Source organism: Zalophus californianus, chromosome 6 (genome assembly GCF_009762305.2).
Source record: "Zalophus californianus isolate mZalCal1 chromosome 6, mZalCal1.pri.v2, whole genome shotgun sequence".
Taxonomy (NCBI): Eukaryota; Metazoa; Chordata; class Mammalia; order Carnivora; family Otariidae; genus Zalophus; species Zalophus californianus.
Window position 1 is genome coordinate 95,447,451 of NC_045600.1, and position 19,378 is coordinate 95,466,828.

General features: G+C 37.9%; 1 protein-coding gene across 12 annotated transcripts in view; it reads left to right on the forward strand.

The window, feature by feature from the left end:
• The window catches only part of UNC13C (unc-13 homolog C), a 650,938-nt gene that overhangs the window by 543,580 nt on the left and 87,980 nt on the right, over positions 1–19,378 (forward strand). For all 12 annotated transcript variants that reach the window (XM_027572007.2, XM_027572015.2, XM_027572013.2 and 9 more), the window contains one exon: positions 14,541–14,629. In XM_027572007.2, coding sequence (XP_027427808.1) covers positions 14,541–14,629 — 89 coding nt within the window. The remainder of the gene's footprint in view (positions 1–14,540; positions 14,630–19,378) is intronic.

Below are 19,378 nucleotides of genomic sequence, written 5' to 3' on the forward strand. Positions count from 1 at the left end.
TTTTCCCAACACCATTTGTTAAAGAGACTCTTTTTTCCATTGGACATTCTTTCCTGCTTTGTCAAAGATGAGTTGACCATAGAGTTGAGGGTCCATTTCTGGGCTCTCTATTCTGTTCCATTGATCTATGTGTCTGTTTTTATGCCAGTACCATACTGTCTTGATGATGACAGCTTTGTAATAGAGCTGGATGTCCGGAATTGTGATGCCGCCAGCTTTGCTTTTCTTTTTCAGTATTCCTCTGGCTATTCGGGGTCTCTTCTGGTTCCATACAAATTTTCGGATTATTTGTCCCATTTCTTTGAAAAAGGTGGATGGTATTTTGGTGGGCATTGCATTGAATGTGTAGATTGCTCTAGGTAGCACTGATATCTTCACAATGTTTGTTCTTCCAATCCATGAGCATGGAACGTTTTTCCATTTCTTCATGTCTTCTTCAATTTCTTTCATGAGTATTTTATAGTTTTCTGAGTACAGATCCTTTGCCTCTTTGGTTAAATTTATTCCTAGGTATCTTATGGTTTTGGGTGCAATTGTAAATGGGATCGACTCCTTGATTTGTCTCTCTTCTGTCTTGTTGTTGGTGTATAGGAATGCCACTGATTTCTGTGCATTGATTTTCTATCCTGCTCCTTTACTGAATTCCTGTATGAGTTCTAGCAGTTTTGGGGTGGAGTCTTTTGGGTTTTCCACATACAGATTCATATCATCTGCAAAGAGTGAGAGTTTGACTTCCTCTTTGTCGATTTGGATGCCTTTGATTTCTTTTTGTTGTCTGATTGCTGTGGCTAGGACTTCTAATACTATGTTGAATAGCAGTGGTGAGAGTGGACATCCCTGCCACGTTCCTGACCTTAGGGGAAAAGCCCTCAGCTTTTCCCCGTTGAGAATGATATTCGCTGTAGGTTTTTCATAGATGGCTTTTATGATATTGATGTATATACCCTCTATCCCTATACTCTGAAAAGTTTTGATCAAGAAAGGATCCTGTACTTTGTCAAATGCTTTTTCTGCATCTCTTGAGAGGATCATATGATTCTTTTGTTAATGTATTGTATCACATTGATTGATTTGCGGATGTTGAACCAGCCTTGCAGGCCAGGGATAAATCCCACTTGGTCGTGGTGAATAATCCTTTTAATGTACTGTTGGATCCTATTGGCTAGTATTTTGGTGAGAATTTTTGCATCCATGTTCATCAAGGATATTGGTCTGTAATTCTCCTTTTTGATGGGGTCTTTGTCTGGTTTGGGGATCAAGGTAATGGTGGCCTCATAAAATGAGTTTGGAAGTTTTCCTTCCATTTCTATTTTTTGGAACAGTTTCAGGAGAATAGGTATTAATTCTTCTTTAAATGTCTGATAGAATTCCCCTGGGAAGCCGTCTGGCCCTGGGCTTTTGTTTGTTCGGAGATTTTTGATGACTGCTTCAATTTCCTTAGTGTTTATAGGTCTGTTCAGGTTTTCTATTTCTTCCTGGTTCAGTTTTGGTAGTTGATACATCTCTAGGAATGCACCCATTTCTTCCAGGTTATCTAATTTGCTGGCATAGAGTTGCTCATAATATGTTCTTATAATTGTTTGTATTTCTTTGGTGTTGGTTGTGATCTCTCCTCTTTCATTCATGATTTTGTTGATCTGGGTCATTTCTCTTTTCTTTTAAGTCTGGCCAGGGGTTTATCAATCTTGTTGATTCTTTCAAAGAACCAGCTCCTAGTTTCATTGATCTGTTCTACTGTTCTTTTCGTTTCTAGTTCATTGATTTCTGCTCTGATCTTTATTATTTCTCTTCTCCTGCTGGGTTTAGGCTTTATTTGCTGTTCTTTCTCCAGCTCCTTTAGGTGTAGGGTTAGGTTGTGTATTTGAGACCTTTCTTGTTGCTTGAGAAAGGCTTATATTGCTATATACTTTCCTCTCAGGACTGCCTTTGCTGTATCCCAAAGATTTTGAACAGTTGTGTTTTCATTTTCATTGGTTTCCATGAATTTTTTTAATTCTTCTTTAATTTCCTGGTTGACCCATTCATTCTTTAGCAGGATGCTCTTTAGCCTCCATGTATTTGAGTTCTTTCTGACTTTCCTCTTGTGATTGAGTTCTAGTTTCAAAGCATTCTGGTCTGAAAATATGCAGGGAATCATCCCAATCTTTTGGTACTGGTTGAGACCTGATTTTTGACCTAGAATGTGATCTATTCTGGAGAATGTACCATGGGCACTAGAGAAGAATGTGTATTCTGTTGCTTTGGGATGAAATGTTCTGAATATGTCTGTAAAGTCCTTTGGTCCAGTGTTTCATTTAAAGTCTTTATTTCCTTGTTGATCTTTTGCTTAGATGATCTGTCCATTTCAGTGAGGGGGGGTGTTCAAGTCCCCCACTATTATTGTATTGTTGTCAATGTGTTTCTTTGCTTTTGTTATTAATTGCCTTATATAATTGGCTGCTCCCATGTTAGGGGCATAGATATTTACAATTGTTAGATCTTCTTGTTGGATAGACCCTTTAAGTAGGATATAGTGTCCTTCTTCATCTCTTATTACAGTCTTGGGTTTAAAATCTAATTTGTCTGATATAAGGATTGCCACCCCAGCTTTCTTTTGGTGTCCATTAGCATGGTAAATGGTTTTCCACCCCCTCACTTTCAATCTGGAGGTGTCTTTGGGTCTAAAATGAGTCTCTTGCAGACATCATATTGATGGGTCTTGTTTTTTAATCTGATCTGATAGCCTGTGTCTTTTGATTGGGGCATTTAGCCCATTTACATTCAGGTTAACTATTGAAAGGTATGAATATAGTGCCATTGTATTGCCTGTAAGGTGACTGTGACTCTATAGTGTCTGTGTTCCTTTCTGATCTACGCTGCTTTTAGGCTCTCTTTTTGCTTAGAGGACCCCTTTCAATATTTCTTGGAGGGCTGGTTTTGTGTTTGCAAATTCCTTTAGTTTTTGTTTGTCCTGGAAGCTTTTTATCTCTCCTTCTATTTTCAATGATAGCCTAGCTGGATATAGTATTCTTGGCTGCATATTTTTCTCGTTTAGTGCTCTGAAGATATCATGCCAGTCCTTTCTGGCCTGCCAGTTCTCTGTGGATACGTCTGTTTCCAATCTAATATTTCTACCATTGTAGGTGACATATCTCTTCTCCCGAGCTGCTTTCAGGATTTTCTCTTTGTCTCTGAGACTCATAAGTTTTACTATTAGATATTGGGGTGTTGACCTATTTTTATTGATTTTGAGAGGGGTTCTCTGTGCCTCCTGGATTTTGATGCCTGTTTCCTTCCCCACATTAGGGAAGTTCTCTGCTATTATTTGCTCCAATATACCTTCTGCCCCTCTCTCTCTTTCTTCTTCTTCTGGGATCCCAATTATTTTAATGTTGTTTCATCTTATCGTATCGCTTATCTCTCGAATTCTGCCCTCGTGATCCTGTAGTTGTTTCTCTCTCTTTTTCTCAGTCTCTTTATTTTCCATCATTTGGTCTTCTATATCGCTGATTCTCTCTTCTGCCTCATTTATCCTAGCAGTTAGTGCCCCCATTTTTGATTGCAGCTCATTAATAGACTTTTTGATTTCGACTTGGTTAGATTTTAGTTCTTTTATTTCTCCAGAAACGGTTTCTCTAATAACTTCCACACTTTTTTCAAGCCCAGCTAGTATCTTTAAAGTCATGATTCTGAACTCTAGGTCCGACATCGTACTAATGTCAGTATTGAGTAGGTCCCTGGCAGACGGTACTACCTCTTGTTCTTTTTGCTGAGGTGATATTTTTCATCTTGCCATTTTGTCCAGAGGAGAACAGATGAATGAGAGAACAGAATGCTAACAGGTTAACAATGTCTCCAGCAAATATACTCTATACAAATTAGAAAAGACCTGAAACCAGGGGACAAGAAAGGGAAAGAAAGAAGAGAAAAAAAGAAAAAAGGAAAAAGAAAAAGATAAAAACAAACAAAAACAGAACAAAACAAAACAAAAACAGAATATGATCAAATATGATCACGCTAGTGCATAGGTCAGTGGCACACACTAGCTTTTGGGCATATTTTGGTCTGTTAGAAGAAAGTGCCTGCTAAAATTTTAAAGGAAGAAAGACTTATATATGTACAAAATAAGGGTTGATACAATGAAGGGATGGCAGATGACTGTAAAGATGAAAATTATAAACGATTTCATAAAAGGAGTTGATAAAAAGTTGTTTTTAAAAAGAAAGAACAAGATTTAAAAAGAAAAAGAAAAAAGAAAAAAAAGGAAAAAAAAGGGAGAGATTGTGATCAGGCAGGAGACTAGAACAAAGCCATACACTAGTGATTTAGGGTATATTTTGATCTGTTAGAAGAAATTGTATCTCAAAATTTTAAAGAGAGAACAACTTATATATATGCCAAAAATAAGGGTAACTACTATGAAGGGATAAAAATATGACTCTAAAAGTGAAAAATAAAAAATGTTTTTTTTAAAAAGGGATAAGATGTTGTTTGAAAAAGGGAAAAAGAAAAATTAAAAAAAAACAGTTAAAAAAATCAACTTTGAAAAACTAATGAATTGTGGTAAAAAAGCCATGAATTCTATGTGCAGTATTCCCCTAGTGCTGGAGTTCTCCCGTTCTCCTTGATCGGTAAACTTGGTCTTGGCTTGCTGGCTGTTCATGCTGATCTTCTAGGGGAGGGGCCTGTTGCCGTGGTTCCCAAATGTCTTTGCCGGAGGCGGAATTGCTCCGCCCTTATGAGACCAGGCTAAGCAAGCTGCTCGGGTTTGCTCTCAGGAGCTTTTGTTCCCTGCAAGCTCTCTGTACAGCTCTGGAGGACCAGGGTGAAAATGGTGGCCTCCCAATCTCCGCCCGGAGGAGCTGAGAACTCAGGGCCCCGCTCCTCAGTGCGCCCCCAGAGAAAATCAGTCACTCCCGTCTCCCTGGTCTCCAGCCGCACTCCATGCTCACCCGGCCTGTGACCGCGCGTTTCTATGTCTGGCACCCGACCCCGTGTGGAGTCTCCAAACCCAGCAGATCCCTGCTGTGCGCTTCCGCGCCGCTCCTCCCAGGGGAGGAAGGGGAGTCTCCCTGGATCTGCCGCTTGTTGGGTCCCTGCTGGAGGAGCAGTGGCCCGACTGGGCCGCGGATCACAGTTTATGGCAACCCCGAGCTGAGAGCCCGCGCCTCGGCTCCGTCTCTGCAGCCGGCTTCCCTGCTCTGATACCTGGGAGCTCTGGCGCACTCAGGCACCCCCGGTCTTTCTGGGATCCCGAGGGTCCTGAGTCCACACTGTCCCGGGAGGATTCCACCCCCCGCTTAGCCACTGCAGCGACGTCCCTCAGCGGAGCCGACTTCTAAAAGTTCCGATTTTGTGCTCCGCGGCTCTATCACTTGCCAGAAGCGGCCGACGGAGGCCCCCTCCCCCACCGTCTATCCTCCCGAATATCGCCTCGGATTCACTTCTCCGCACGTCCTCCCTTCCAGTAAGTGGTCGCTTTTCTGTTCAGAGTGTTGTTACTATTCTTATCTTCGATCTCCTGTTGAGTTCATAGGTGTTCAGAATGGTTTGATCCCTATTCAGCTGAATTCCCGAGACCAGACGAAATCCAGGTCTCCTCTCTTCCGCCATCTTGTTCTGCCCCACCGGCAAATGTACTATGTTTTTTTAAAGATTTTATTTATTTGACAGAGAGAGACACACAGTGAGAGAGGGAACACAAGCAGGGGGAGTGGGAGAAGGAGAAGCAGGCTTCCCGCCGAGCAGGGAGCTGTATGCGGGGCTCGATCCCAGAACCCTGGGATCATGACCTGAGCCGAAGGCAGACGCTTAACGACTGAGCCACCCAGGTGCCCCAAGCAAATGTACTATTGTATTAAGGAATGCAGTAATCCATAAACGTAGGTGACCAATTTGTAGTGTTAAACGAACATTCAGAATTTTCTTTAACATTTAGACTTTATGTTTACATTTTATATATAATCTTATCAAAAGGTGATGGTGTTGTATGGAGGGTAAGCTTTATGTTCAAGTTTCTGATCTGTCTCACCTTTTCTCTTTATTGTAAATAGAGATATAACTCACTAGTTAATACATTAGTGAGAATCAATCTACTGTTTTCATCTCTTTCCCAGCAATTACAAAGCAAATTATAAAGTATGTATCAAATGTCTTAGATAATAAAATGGACAATGTAAGCTAGTCATAGCTTCCTTTTAGTTCTAAAATTGTTTCCTAAAGCAATTTGCAAAGTTTTTTTTCTATTTAATAGAAGGATCTGCTGCTGCCAGTTATATTTACTGAATCTGTAGGGCAGCGGGAATTTAGATAGGAAGTTTATTAATGGAGTCAGAACAATTAAAGTAATAAGGTTTGGGAGTGGAGCCCCCCACCTACCAGCTCAATACTTTCTAAATTTGAAAATATCTTTTAAATGAAAGTTGTAATTGTTATATCTCATCCTGCAACAATTTGAAAAATAAAGCGAAACCTCTAGCCTCTTAATGTGTAAACAGAGCTCAAAGGTGGGATGTCCTCTGGCTGAATTCAGTAAAAGCAAGCAGCTATTTTTAGTTTTATGGCAGCAGATAACAAGGAGAACTGAATGTTTCAGGCAGTGGCCTTTCATTTTGGCAGCATGCGGCTCTTGCGGGGTTTCTTTCTCCTTGGAGCCATCTCTACGATTATAGTTAACAAATCGGACTTAATAGAAAATTAAAAGAATAATGAGGGCCAGAAGGGCAAATTGCATCGAGGTGACTTAACAAATATGATTAAGAATTTAGCGCCACTACCACGGAAAGTTCAGCTAAGTGCTACGCTTTGTGAAATTAAGGAAAGATGCTACCTAGGAGGTTGAGAAGTTTCTGGTGACCCAGATCAGGATGAAATACAGACTGAAGCAGGTGCTGCTGGTCAACCTCATTCCCCAGAGCATTCCCAGGAGATCACAGGGTCACTCTTGTGCCATCAAGTCTCTTTTTAAACTCACCTGTCTCTGACCTTAAGAAAACTTTCGAGAGAATGCAAGCTGTAGCCAGGAGGGAGGAAAAAAAATAGAATGTCACTGACATTTTCTATAATAGACCAATTTTATTGTCTTGTGATCCTCTTCTATGAGGTATGGCTGCCTTCACAAACCATAAATCAATGCAGACGAGGCAAACTTACTTCTCTAACCCAGCCAGTCCCCATCTTCTCTTCTTGTACTTGATTGAGGGGGCCTCCAGCACCTCATGCAGATGGCTCCCTGAGGGAATTCTGTCCCCATTGATTAATGTTCAATAGGTACTCAGTCCCTCAGATTGAACAGACGATATTCACATCACCTAACAGTGGATGGATGCAGTAATGGGAACAGCAGAATGGGGAAGAGAGGGTGAGACAGGGTATAAAGGCAGCTTTTACAGAATAAATCCTGAACATAAATTCTGTGTCTTGTTTCTTCTGCTCTTGACTGAATCCTACTCTGTCCGGTTTCATGGTTAGTCAGCCAATAGATGGAGCTAATAAGCCCAAAGTTCCTTCTCAGTCAAGTTATTGTACTTGTTTGTTTTATTTTTTTACTGAGGGTTTTCAGAAGAGAATGTCTTTTAAAAAAATAGAGCTTCTTCGACTGCTGCTTCTCAATCCTCATGTGTCCCCCAAATATGTCAGGGAGCATGGCACATTGTCTAGGCCTCGGTTTTCCCACTTGTAAAAAAGAGGGACTGGTACTGTATGATTTCTGAAATTCATTCTAATTCTAAAGTTCTGTGGTTATAAGGACAACAACCTTGTTAGCAATCCATAGAGTAGAGGTACAGTCTATGTGTTGTAGTTGAGAAAGAAAAAAAACGGTTTTAACTAAGAGAAAAGAATGTCATGTCACTCATACGGTTTGAAGGTATCATTTTTTTCAAAGTACAGAGAAAAATGAAAGGCATTTTTCCTTTTCAGTTGTCTAAGCTGAAGAACCTAACGTACCATATCTCAAGGCATTTAGTTGATTTGAAGCACAATGACAGTTGGATTTACTGCATACTCTCTTTAATTAGGATGAGAGACAGCTACTGGTGTTCAGCTTTTGAAACCAGAAGTTAGAAACATGAATCTATATAACGGATACTCCAACATAACAGTTCATGCAAACCTGATGGCATAAAGAAAATGTCATAGTCTGTCTCTTAAAATGGTCTTGTAAGTTCTTGGGGAGGGTGTCTCCTAAGAGGAATAAAAAAGGAAACAAAAGACAGGGTAGCATTGGTGCAGCGAGGACACAGTTTTTTTTTTTTAATTTTTTGTTTTTAAATTTCAGACAACATACTACAGTACCCATGCTGAATGCCATACCTCTGCAAAGTGATTTAGGGCATTTCAAGGAGAGCAATTTCCTGCTGGATTCACTAGGGAATGTTCAGTGATTTCTCAAATATATATTTTAAGTTGAGCTGGCCATTTTAGGATGGATAAATTCTGGTCAAATAGAAGGGCTGGAGAGAAGTAATAATTAAAAAAAAAAGCATAGCCCAGATAAGATTATAATAAATTGCTTGAAGCACTTCCCTTGTTGAAGACCAACTGGTGGGGTAGCAGGTTTAGCCTTGATTAAAACAACTCTAGGAATAGTTAGGAAGATGGAATGAAAAAGGAAACAAGTACACAACTTTGTGATGATTGCATTATAATCTAGATGAGAAAAATTCTGCATCAGAAGTTGAAGAGGACAGGACAGATGGAGAAAATATCTCAGAGATATTATCATATTTGGTATCCAAGTGAATATAGAAGGTAGAAGGCAAAGAGGAGTCAAAGATGATTTTCACATTTCTGCCTTAAACAACTGTATGCTATCAATCAAGTCAGAGACATAAGTTAAGGATGGGCAGGTAATAAGTTCACTTTTTGATATGTTGACATTTAGGTCATCCAAGTAGAAAAGGTCAATAGGCACGTGAGAATATAGACATGGTGCTCAGATATCCTGTTAAAGCTGTATATATAGATTCAGGGGTTTGTTAGCATAGGGGTGGGAGTTAAAGACATAGGCATGGATGTGATTGCTCAAGAAGAGAGAATAGATTGAAAAAAAAGTAGATGAAGAAGGGAAAAAATATTGATGTCTCAGGATTATATAAAGGAAGGGAAGTCAGAGATAGACAAATGATAGGCAGAAAAATAGAGCTAGGAGAAGGTAGTTTCCAGAGAAGCAAGGAGTAAAGAGCTTGAGAAACCAAAAGTGAACACAGCATGAGTGCGTTGAATAAAAGTCACTGGAGATCACAATTAAGAGATCACTGGTGATCTATATGTGACCATTTCAGTGTTGTACCCAGAGCAGAAACTACACTAGTGTTGCTAAATATTTAAGAAATGAGACTGAACAGTTTGATGGTCAAAAGAAGAAAAAAAATTATTAGAAAGATGTCAATGAGAAGATAGTATAAAATAAGTCAGGGTTTTATTCTTTAATTTGTTCTATTTTTTTTTAACAAAATATTTGAGCACATTTATAGGATGTGGTAATAAAGATAATGATGGAGGGTTGGAAGATAGAAAGGGATCTTTGGTGGAACAAAATCCAAAAGGAGGAACCAAGAGCTCAAGTTGAACAGTGCTTTTCTTAGAAATGAGACTTTCTTTTTCATAGAAAGAGTTATGAAATTTGCATTTATTGAAGGATTTTTCTGCAAAAATCTTCAGGGTGTGAAATCCATCAGTCTAATGATCAAATTTTAGACCCTGTGTAGATGAGGGTCAGGGAGTGATCTTCTTCCCTGCTTTGTACTTCTTTTTTTTTTTTAGATTTTTTGTTTATTTGAGAGAGAGAGAGAGCAGGAGGATGGGCAGAGGGAGAGGAAGAAGCAGACTCCCTGCTGTGTAGGGAGCCCGACGTGGGGCTCAGTCCCAGCACCCTGAGATCATGACCTGAGCCAAAGGCAGTGGCTTAACGGACTGAGCCACCCAGGCACCCCTGCTCTGTACTTCTTTAGCTAAGCAAATAATGAAACTCTAACATTGAGGTGCTGAACAGGAGGAAAAATAGTCTAGTAAACCATAAACAACAGAAAGGAAATGAGATAGTAATGAGCAATGGAGAAGAGGAATCAAATTCACACAACATTTCTTCCAACAAAGCCTTTATTTTTCAAGTTTGTATTGAGCTGTTGAGTTTAAATGCTTCTCTCCAACTGACTCGTTATATCTCCAGCAAGAGCTTGATGGTTGGATTAATAATTGCTGTTTTAAGGGGGTGAAATAACATGTACTCCCTTCACATAGGGAAAGAATTCGTGCTGGTAAAAAATGAACAAACAAATGAAACATGCAGAGTGGGTATGGTAACCGTATTTTTGGAACCAGATGAATATCAGGACATAATCTGACTAGGTCTGACAATGAGACAAAAATTTGAAATCAGGACTGAGTTTGTAACTCCAGAAAATATGGTTGCTAAGTAATGAAAGATTTCAAATGCAAAAGTATTCTATTCATAGTCAATGCAAATTATCACTCCAAGAAGGAGCACTCTGTATATCAGGATTTCCTTTGAGGGAAAATTTTCATGCTTCTTTCTGCCCTCACTTCCTTCCTCAAATATTTGGTAAATGCCTAGGCATGTGGGGACAGACATCCAGGATGGACAGCTAAGGAAAATAGATTTCAGTGGAAGAGATAGATTAATAAGAGAACAATTAAAAGAGAGAGTTGTATAGATCATTGTAGTAAACAGCAGTTAGTGCAGAAGTTAGAGCTCCTAACTGTGTGGGGCCAGAAACATGGGGAGGGGGGAGAATTGAGGAGATAGGTAAATTGTCTTTTAAAGGAAAAGGAAAAGTAGGCCTTAAGGAAAAATAACTTAAAAGATAACTTGCATGCTAGCTATGTCTTCCAGACAACTCATTTATATTATCACAGCTCAGTGGTGTAAAATCTCTCAGTGGTGTAAAAACTCAAGATAGTACCTATGTATGACTATGGTTCATTCTGATCATTAGAACCACACTTTACCAGCCTTGATTTTAGAATTCTAAAACCCTTCATGGAGTGTGAATAAAATCTGTTTTGAAAGCTTTCCCATAAACTCAGCTTTGACTCCATATTCTTTTTTTTTTTTTTTAATTTTTTTTTTTAAAGATTTTATTTATTTATTTGAGAGAGAGAATGGTAGAGAGAGAGCATGAGAGGGAAGAGGGTCAGAGGGAGCAGCAGACTCCCTGCTGAGCAGGAAGCCCGATGTGGGACTCGATCCCGGGACTCCAGGATCATGACCTGAGCCGAAGGCAGTCGCTTAACCAACTGAGCCACCCAGGCGCCCTGACTCCATATTCTTAAATTTTCCTCTTTATGTGGAGCCATTTATTGTTTATTTTTTGCCAGCCACGTTTAGGTACACATGGTAATTCAGTTTCTAATTAGAATAAATTTATTAACTGTGACTTTTGAATGCTTGATTTGTTTCTTTTCTTTCTTTTTTTTTTAAGATTTATTTATTTATTTTGAGAGAGTGAGAATGAGAGAGAGAGAGTACATGAGAGGGGGGAGGGTTAGAGGGAGAAGCAGGCTTCTCGCTGAGCAGGGAGCCCAATGCGGGACTCGATCCCGGGACTCCAGGATCATGACCTGAGCCGAAGGCAGTCACTTAACCAACTGAGCCACCCAGGTGCCTGATTTGTTTCGTTTTCTTTTTTTGTTTTTAATAACTAAATAACAATACAAATATGCAAGTTAATTTTGATGTTTGATAACATATTACAGTTAGAACCAGCCTAAGTTTTAAATCTTGGGGGGAAAAATCAGGTAATCTTTTACCTTTTCAAAGTAGCCAATAATTTGTAAAACGTGCTGTTGGTAATTTAGGCAATAAAGCCTGAAAGCCCAAGTTATTATTCTTTACAAACTTTAGGAAGTTTGTAGTAGTAAGGAAAACTTCTTCAATATGGGCACATAAAGAAATGCAGAACTTAAAAATTGGTTAATTTGCTGCCTAAAGAGATTGTTTTATAACTAGATGATTATGATATTTATGACAATTATTATTACAAAAGACCTGTAATTTAGCCTCATAATTACTGTTTCAGTGGTTTAATGGTATGATATGGATCAGATAAACATTAAGTACTTAACTGAAACTAAAATTTTCCTTTTTTTTTTTTTTTTTTTGGCCTGGTTACATGACCTAGGTGTTTGTCTACACCTACTTAGAAACTTAAGCTTCTATCAGGAAGTGAAAAACTGTCATCAAATATTTAAGTTGCTATAGATTTGATAGTTTCAGATTTTCAAGCAACAGCCAATTATTTGATAAGAAATTTCCATTCACAAAATACCAAAGGTGGACTAAAATAATTTATGGGAAAATAGCATAATCTCATCCAGCTGACCTATCTAACCATTGTATATGACTTTAGAGTCATTATCTTATAAGTGAAAAAACCATCAATATGTATATCAAACTAATATGAAAACAAAATGCACATTTTAAATAAGAAGCAACCCCATTTCCTGAAGAAAACTGTACTTTTATAGCCATTTCCTTGGAGGTAGCAGGTGTGTGGGTGGGGAACTACCATCTGTCACCCCAAGTGGCTTACCAAAGAGTGGGGAGAAAATGATGGAAGGGCTTCTCTCTCATTGCTATTCTCCAACAATTTTATCCAAATGAAATCAGGTTAAAATTGGTATTAGGTCAGTGGCAAGAAAATATAATAAACATTCAGCCTGCATGGTTCCCTAGGATTGGACAGGCAATCCACAAATGTTTTCTTGGTTGAAGTTTGAGGAGTTATGGTTTATTAGGCTATTTGTGTTTAAATGCCTGTAAGTGTCTTTTTAAAGTACATACTATCTAATTGTCTTTCTGAATCACTGCCTTACAACCAGTTATAGCTTAATGGAACTCTCAGAAAGTATGAGACTCAAGGATATTCCAGTTTTTCAACTCCTAGAGAAATTTATATTTGTTATAGTGGCTTGTGTGTCTGTGGGTAAGAGCTGTGAGCCTGTCTGTTGATAGGGACAGAAAAAAGATAAAGTCCAGAAGAATCACATTAGCTCTATAGAAGGGCGGCAGAAACTAACCAATGCGGAAACCACCTGAATTTGAGTCTAAATTGACATAAAGGATTGGTCTGATATATTCAATAGTCAGATGCCAAATGCAGTTTTTTATTTCCATTCAAGTGTTTTTAGTCCAGTTAATACAAGCTAGAGCTATCCAGCTTGCTGAGATATATAAATAATACTTCTTCCTAAGAGTTTCTTAGTACTAGAAAACACTCTTGGAGGATTACAGTACTTAATGACCAGTGTGTACTGTGACATTATTTGGTCCTGGGCTGGCTCTCAGGAGTTTAAATTGCTATTGGGTCCTGTATTTTTAGTGACCTTCTTAGGTTCTCCTGTTTACACTAAGTCCTCCTTTAATTTGTTCTACTCCCAAAAGTTGGCTTAATCCTATTCCTACTTTTCAATAGTAGATCAGCTTGTGTAAGAATTATAGGTATTAATGGCAGGAAAATAATTTCTAAAGATTCAAAGGAAGGATGACTTAAATTTCAGAGAATATTCTAGATTGTTTTATATGAATTCCTATCAACTTGAGATAATACATCTATTACAAGTCATTCGTTTTTGACAATTAGTTTGCAAAAAACATACTTAATGAACAGAATAAGTTTCTAAAGTGCTAGTAAAGTTTGTGTTGGTCCTGAACTTTAATTACAAAAAAAATTTTGTCAGTTAATAGAGTGATATATTTGTTTATGTTTATGTATAGTATAGGTTTTCTGTAATAGTTATTATTTTAAGAACTAAAACCAAGTAAAAAGAATAGTTGACTTTTAAAGTTTGCATTGGAAAAGTAAGCTTCAAATATAAGTTATCTTGATTTATTTTTTCTTTTGACCCTAAATTTGCTCAATAGCTTAGCTTCAAACTATAAATATTTGAATACTTAAAGAAAAATGAAAATAAAATGAGAAACATTGGCTCTTGAACTCTGAGCTGCAAAGTGGCATCGAGGAAGAGAAGTCAGACCTATCACCTCAGGGAAACATTGGAGTACTCGGATAATTTATTTTTCCTATTCTTTTAATGCCATAGTTAGACAAATATAAAAATATCTTCAAATAAGCTACAATGGAACACTCAAAAATTAATTTTTCTTACTGTTTTTTTAATTTTTTAATGGACCTAGGTATTTACAGGGATATTAAAGATTGAAATACATTTTGAAGCAACATGTATATTCACTAATGTATAACATGATATATTTTCAAAGTTATGAAGTGACCGTGTTTCGGAGGTTATCTTGTCATGCCTTGCATCCCATTGCTGTGACCAAAAAAGGCTTTGCTGTGTAGCTCTTATTTGTATGCATGCCATGCATTTCAATCAGTATATATATATATATTTCATATATATTTAGGATTTCCTACATTTTGCACTTGAATTCAAAGATTTAAAAAAAAGGAAAGGAAAGAGGGTATGTATGTTCTGTTGTTTGAAGTTTGCCTTGTAACAAGCAAAATGCTTGTAAGAGAAACAAAAACATGTTTTCTTAGAACTCCAGAGTAATACTGTTTATGGTCTCTCTGCAGCTAGATCCTGAAGCTAGTACTATTCTAAAAGAACTTCAAGTTAAACTCAACAGGGTTCTGGATGAGCTCAGCATCACTTATGGTGAAAGGTAAGTGACCTAAGTAGTTATTAGCCAACTGGGTTAGGTTTCAGCTAATAGTAATCATGTCTTCAATGCTGTTTCTCTCCTCTGACTGGCTAAACCCATTTGACTTCAGGAATCAATCCAAGCATTATCTCATCTGAACAATCTTTCATGACCCCTCAATTTAACCGTGATGCCTTGCTACATGTTCCCCAGAACTCTGTGTAATCCTTTGGTTGGGTAGCATGTACAACACTATGCTTTAAGTTCTGGTTTACTTGCCTGTCTCCCTGACTTTCCTGGTATACTTCTTAAGGGCAGAAACCACATATCTCATTCCTATTTGAAATTCTAGTGTTTAGAGCTTAGCAGTTGGCTGTTGAAGGAAGGGAGGGAGGGAGAAAGGCAGGGAGAAAACCTTTACGTACAAAAGAAGACTGAGCTGCATTTATGCCACTTATATCAATGTAGTTGCACTTCTAAACAACTGAATCCAACCCCATAACCTAATTAAGTCAGGATTTTAGGTTTTAGGGCTTAGGAATCATAATGTAATTACTCCATGGGAGAGTACTGGCCAACTTTTTTTCTTACTTTTAAAAAATTAACTTTGTCTATAGTGTGGCTCTAAAGAAAGAACAATTCATCCTGGATAAATTTCACTTTGGTCCTATAGGAAAAGGCCATTATATCATCGTAAAAAATGGTAAAATAGAAAAGCAAACACATTTTCGAAGAGGTTCATTAATGACATACAGAATTTGCTTTAAATATTGGTTCAATAAATGTTGACTTATTGTGTTCAGTTCCCAAATGACACTATAAAAATTGCTCTAATGGTGAAGGCTAGCTATCTCTTTGAACCCCACTCATCACTTATTATTGGGTTTTGGAAAGATACATGCTTAATTAACATTTATTGATTAGATATGCTACTTTTTATATCAGAAAGACTGAAAAGAAAAAGACACTAAAAGCCTCATATAATTTTTTTAAATAGAGCAATGATGCAAAGTAAAGAAAAATCCCATATTGGCCTTCTCTTTATTATCAGGGGTATGTTCATCGTCTTTATACAGCCCACCTTCACAGGCGCCGAGCAAGAGACAGCCTTGCTGTATTGAGTGCAGGGTGAGATTGCCCTGCGTCTGCTGCCTGTTGTTAGCTGACCTGGATGATTCTGCTTATTTGGCCTAGATATTAATAAGCAATTTGAAGGTTCTGTTTACCTGGAGTTGGAAATGTAGACATTGTCCCAGAGACATTGGAGCTCATTGGCCCTGACTTACTTGAGTGACACTTAGTTGATGGGGGCCTTTGGTCAGCCAGTTTAGGCTTACCTCTCTTCACTGGAGTTTTTAATTAATATGTGGTTAGCAAAAGACTGTTGCCTTCAGCTGAGAAGGCAAAAATAGAGGTTATTTAGCCAAGTCAAGGAAAATAAAAAGGTGTCGGGGAGAGCAAGGGGTGTTCAGAACCTCACGGGAAATAAGATGACTAAACAGAATAGTGATCAGAAGAGAAATAAAAAAGTATATTCAAATTACTTTCTGTAAATAGCCAAGTCATCCTTATGAATAAATACTTTTTAAAAATTTTGTTCTGTTTTGTTTGATGGAGGTGGAATTCGGGTTACAAAGACTGAAATATGAATTATGATTTAAAAAATTTGAGCAAACTTCAGTTATGAAATATGGAGTAGTGCTCTTAGAAGGGCGCTGGAAGTATTTTGTTCATTTGAAGCCAGCTATTTTAACCGAGATACTGAAACTCCTGGTTACCCAGTACTATTACTTCATTATTTTTTTAAATATAGGAAAGAATTTAATATTTTGTGCAATTAGGGCTAGGATTATTGGGATAAACAACCCACATGTCATGCTTTCCTTATAAAAAGAATGATTATTATATATCTGTTGGTATGAATTTATTTCTCACACAACCACGAGATCTACATCACACACACACAGGGTGTGGGTGGGAAGTCTATAATGATCAGGGTGACCGTGCTGTGAAGTCAAACTGGATCATTTTAGTCTGAATCTACCCTCTTTAGAGTCTTAATTAGCAGTTTAGAGCTTTAAAATTAAGTGTGTATTTAATTGTCCCAAATCTATTTTATCTGGTGTTCTTAAAACGCACAATTAAATAATTCTAGTATATGGAGCTGGGAGGATGATTTCACATCACAGTAGAGCCCGTGCAGAGCCAAACCACACAACTGAAGCCTGGGTTCGTGGGTTTTTGATGCGCTCTCAGGGAACCCACTTGTGACTGAAACTAAGTGATGTCATTTCAGTGATATCTTTATTATTATTATTATTATTTAAAGATTTTATTTATTTGAGAGAGAGAGAATGAGAGATAGAGAGCACGAGAGGGGGGAGGGTCAGAGGGAGATGCAGACGCCCTGCCAAGCAGGGAGCCTGATGTGGGACTCGATCCCGGGACTCCAGGACCATGACCTGAGCCAAAGGCAGTCACTTAACCAACTGAGCCACCCAAGCGCCCCCATTTCAGTGATATCTTAAAGATGTTCTTTTATTTTTCAAAACTTGTGCCACTTCGGTTTGTGCTTACACTGTGGACTTTGGCTTTTGGTTTACTACATTTCTTTTAATGATGCCTTTGGTACCAGCGGCTAGCTGGGTTAAGTAAAGAATTCAGCAACTTTTCCTAGGAATTCTCCTGTTAGTATTTGGCTTCATGAGTGCTCAGAAAATCCATCATCATTAACCGGTACCACTTTTATTCAAGCTGATTACTAAAGACTTTTCCAACCAAAAAATGGATAGAGAAAAAATATTTGAGGCAAATTTACCAAAAATTAATAGAGACAAAAATATTTTAGGTGAAATGAAGGTGTTGGTTCACTCTGGATTAATGCTAAGATAAAAATGTCATTATCTCTGATACACTGATAACCCTTCTTCCATATGCCTGATCTCACACAGAACAGGCTTCTGGTGGGAGTTCACCATATGGGTCTATTGTAGGAGAACACGTTTGAACATTTTAGTAACATGACTGTCATACCTTCTGCTCAGTCTATCCTCCACCCTAATACAATGATTTGAGAATCAGTGCAAAAGAAAGTAGCTATTTTGAAGGTATTATTATAGTCAGCAGGATCACTGATGACCCAGTGGTAATCAACTAGTGCAAATTTTCCAACATTATGTACCTTTCTTTTCTATTGCCCCAAGTATTTACCACCTCTACCCTCACTAAATACACACACCACCACCTTCATCACTTAACTTTCTCACCTTCTCCACCATGTCCACTACTACTTTCCTCCATAACCACTACCTGACAAAAGTCCAAAGGCAGGTCTAGCCAGATAAAAGCCAAATGTTCAGACATCTGGGTTCCTTTGGACCTGAGTCTGAAAGAGGCACATAGTATTTTTTAAATATTTATAGAATGCATGCATGCATTGATAAATATTTATATTCTTTCTACTTAATTAATAATGGAAGCACTATATAGTGAAAATTCCTAAACCTCTATATAAAATTTTAGGAGTTAGTACAGTTGGATACTTCTCAAATAATATGAACCCCATAACATTTGTGTGTGGAGAAAGAAGAAGAAAGACACAGACTTGATTGCAATACTTTTTAAGATGGACTCTTTTCTTCTGATCATCACCATTCTAGTGACAGGACCATTTTCCAACCTTTCGCTTATCCCCATTCCAAAAAAAAATGTTTTTTTTCTTGCCTGCCTGCATATCTGTTATAATTACTCTTCTTGTTGAAAACATGAAATTGACAGACAAAATAGAGGAATGGTGGTGATGATGAGTCTCCATTATTTAAATGTCTTACTTTGTGCCAGTTACTTTCGTAAGGGATATAGAGGATGAAAAATAATACTAACAATTACTCTTCACAGAGTTATTTAAATTCTTAGAGTGGTGAGGTAATAAAAGTGGGTGGAAGGAGGAGAGTCTTTGATACATTCCACCATTTTTTTCTTGAGCAACCTCTTTGTGCATCTTGTTCCATGGTGTGAATATATATCACTAAAAAAAAAAAAAAAAATCCCTGCTCTCATAAAACTTACATTCTAGTTGGGGCAATAGGAAATAAACAAAGAGTATGCAGTGTGTCAATAATAATAATAATAATAAATAGAATAATTTTTATTTATATAGAATAATAGTGCAATTAAGGAAAAAAACTGCAAGGGAATGGAGAGTGATAGAAATGTCATTTCAGGTTGAGTGTTCAAAAAGACTTCTCTAAGGACCTCACATTTGGCATATGCCTGAAATAAGTGAAGTCAAGAGACCCATGAGAAATTTCATGGAGGAGGGCACCTGGGTGGCTCAGTTGGTTAAGCGACTGCCTTCAGCTCAGGTCATGATCCTGGAGTCCCGGGATCGAGTCCCACATCGGGCTCCCTGCTCAGCAGGGAGTCTGCTTCTCCCTCTGACCCTCTTCCCTCTCGTGCTCTCTATCTTTCATTCTCTCTCTCTCAAATAAATAAATAAAATCTTTAAAAAAAAAAAGAAATTTCATGGAGGAGGGAACATAATAGTGGCCAAGAAATAAGAGTGTCCTCAGAGAATTCTAAGAACACTAAGATTTAGGATACTTTATAAAGATTTGCTAATGGATATTGGGTATGAGAGAAACTCATTAAACTTCTAAGTGGAAAGTTTTCGGAGGCATGGACCTCACATTAGAAGTCAGGTCTGCTGATGTGTATTGGAATTACCAGTATATTGATGGTGTGAAAGCCATGAAACTAGATAACGATTGC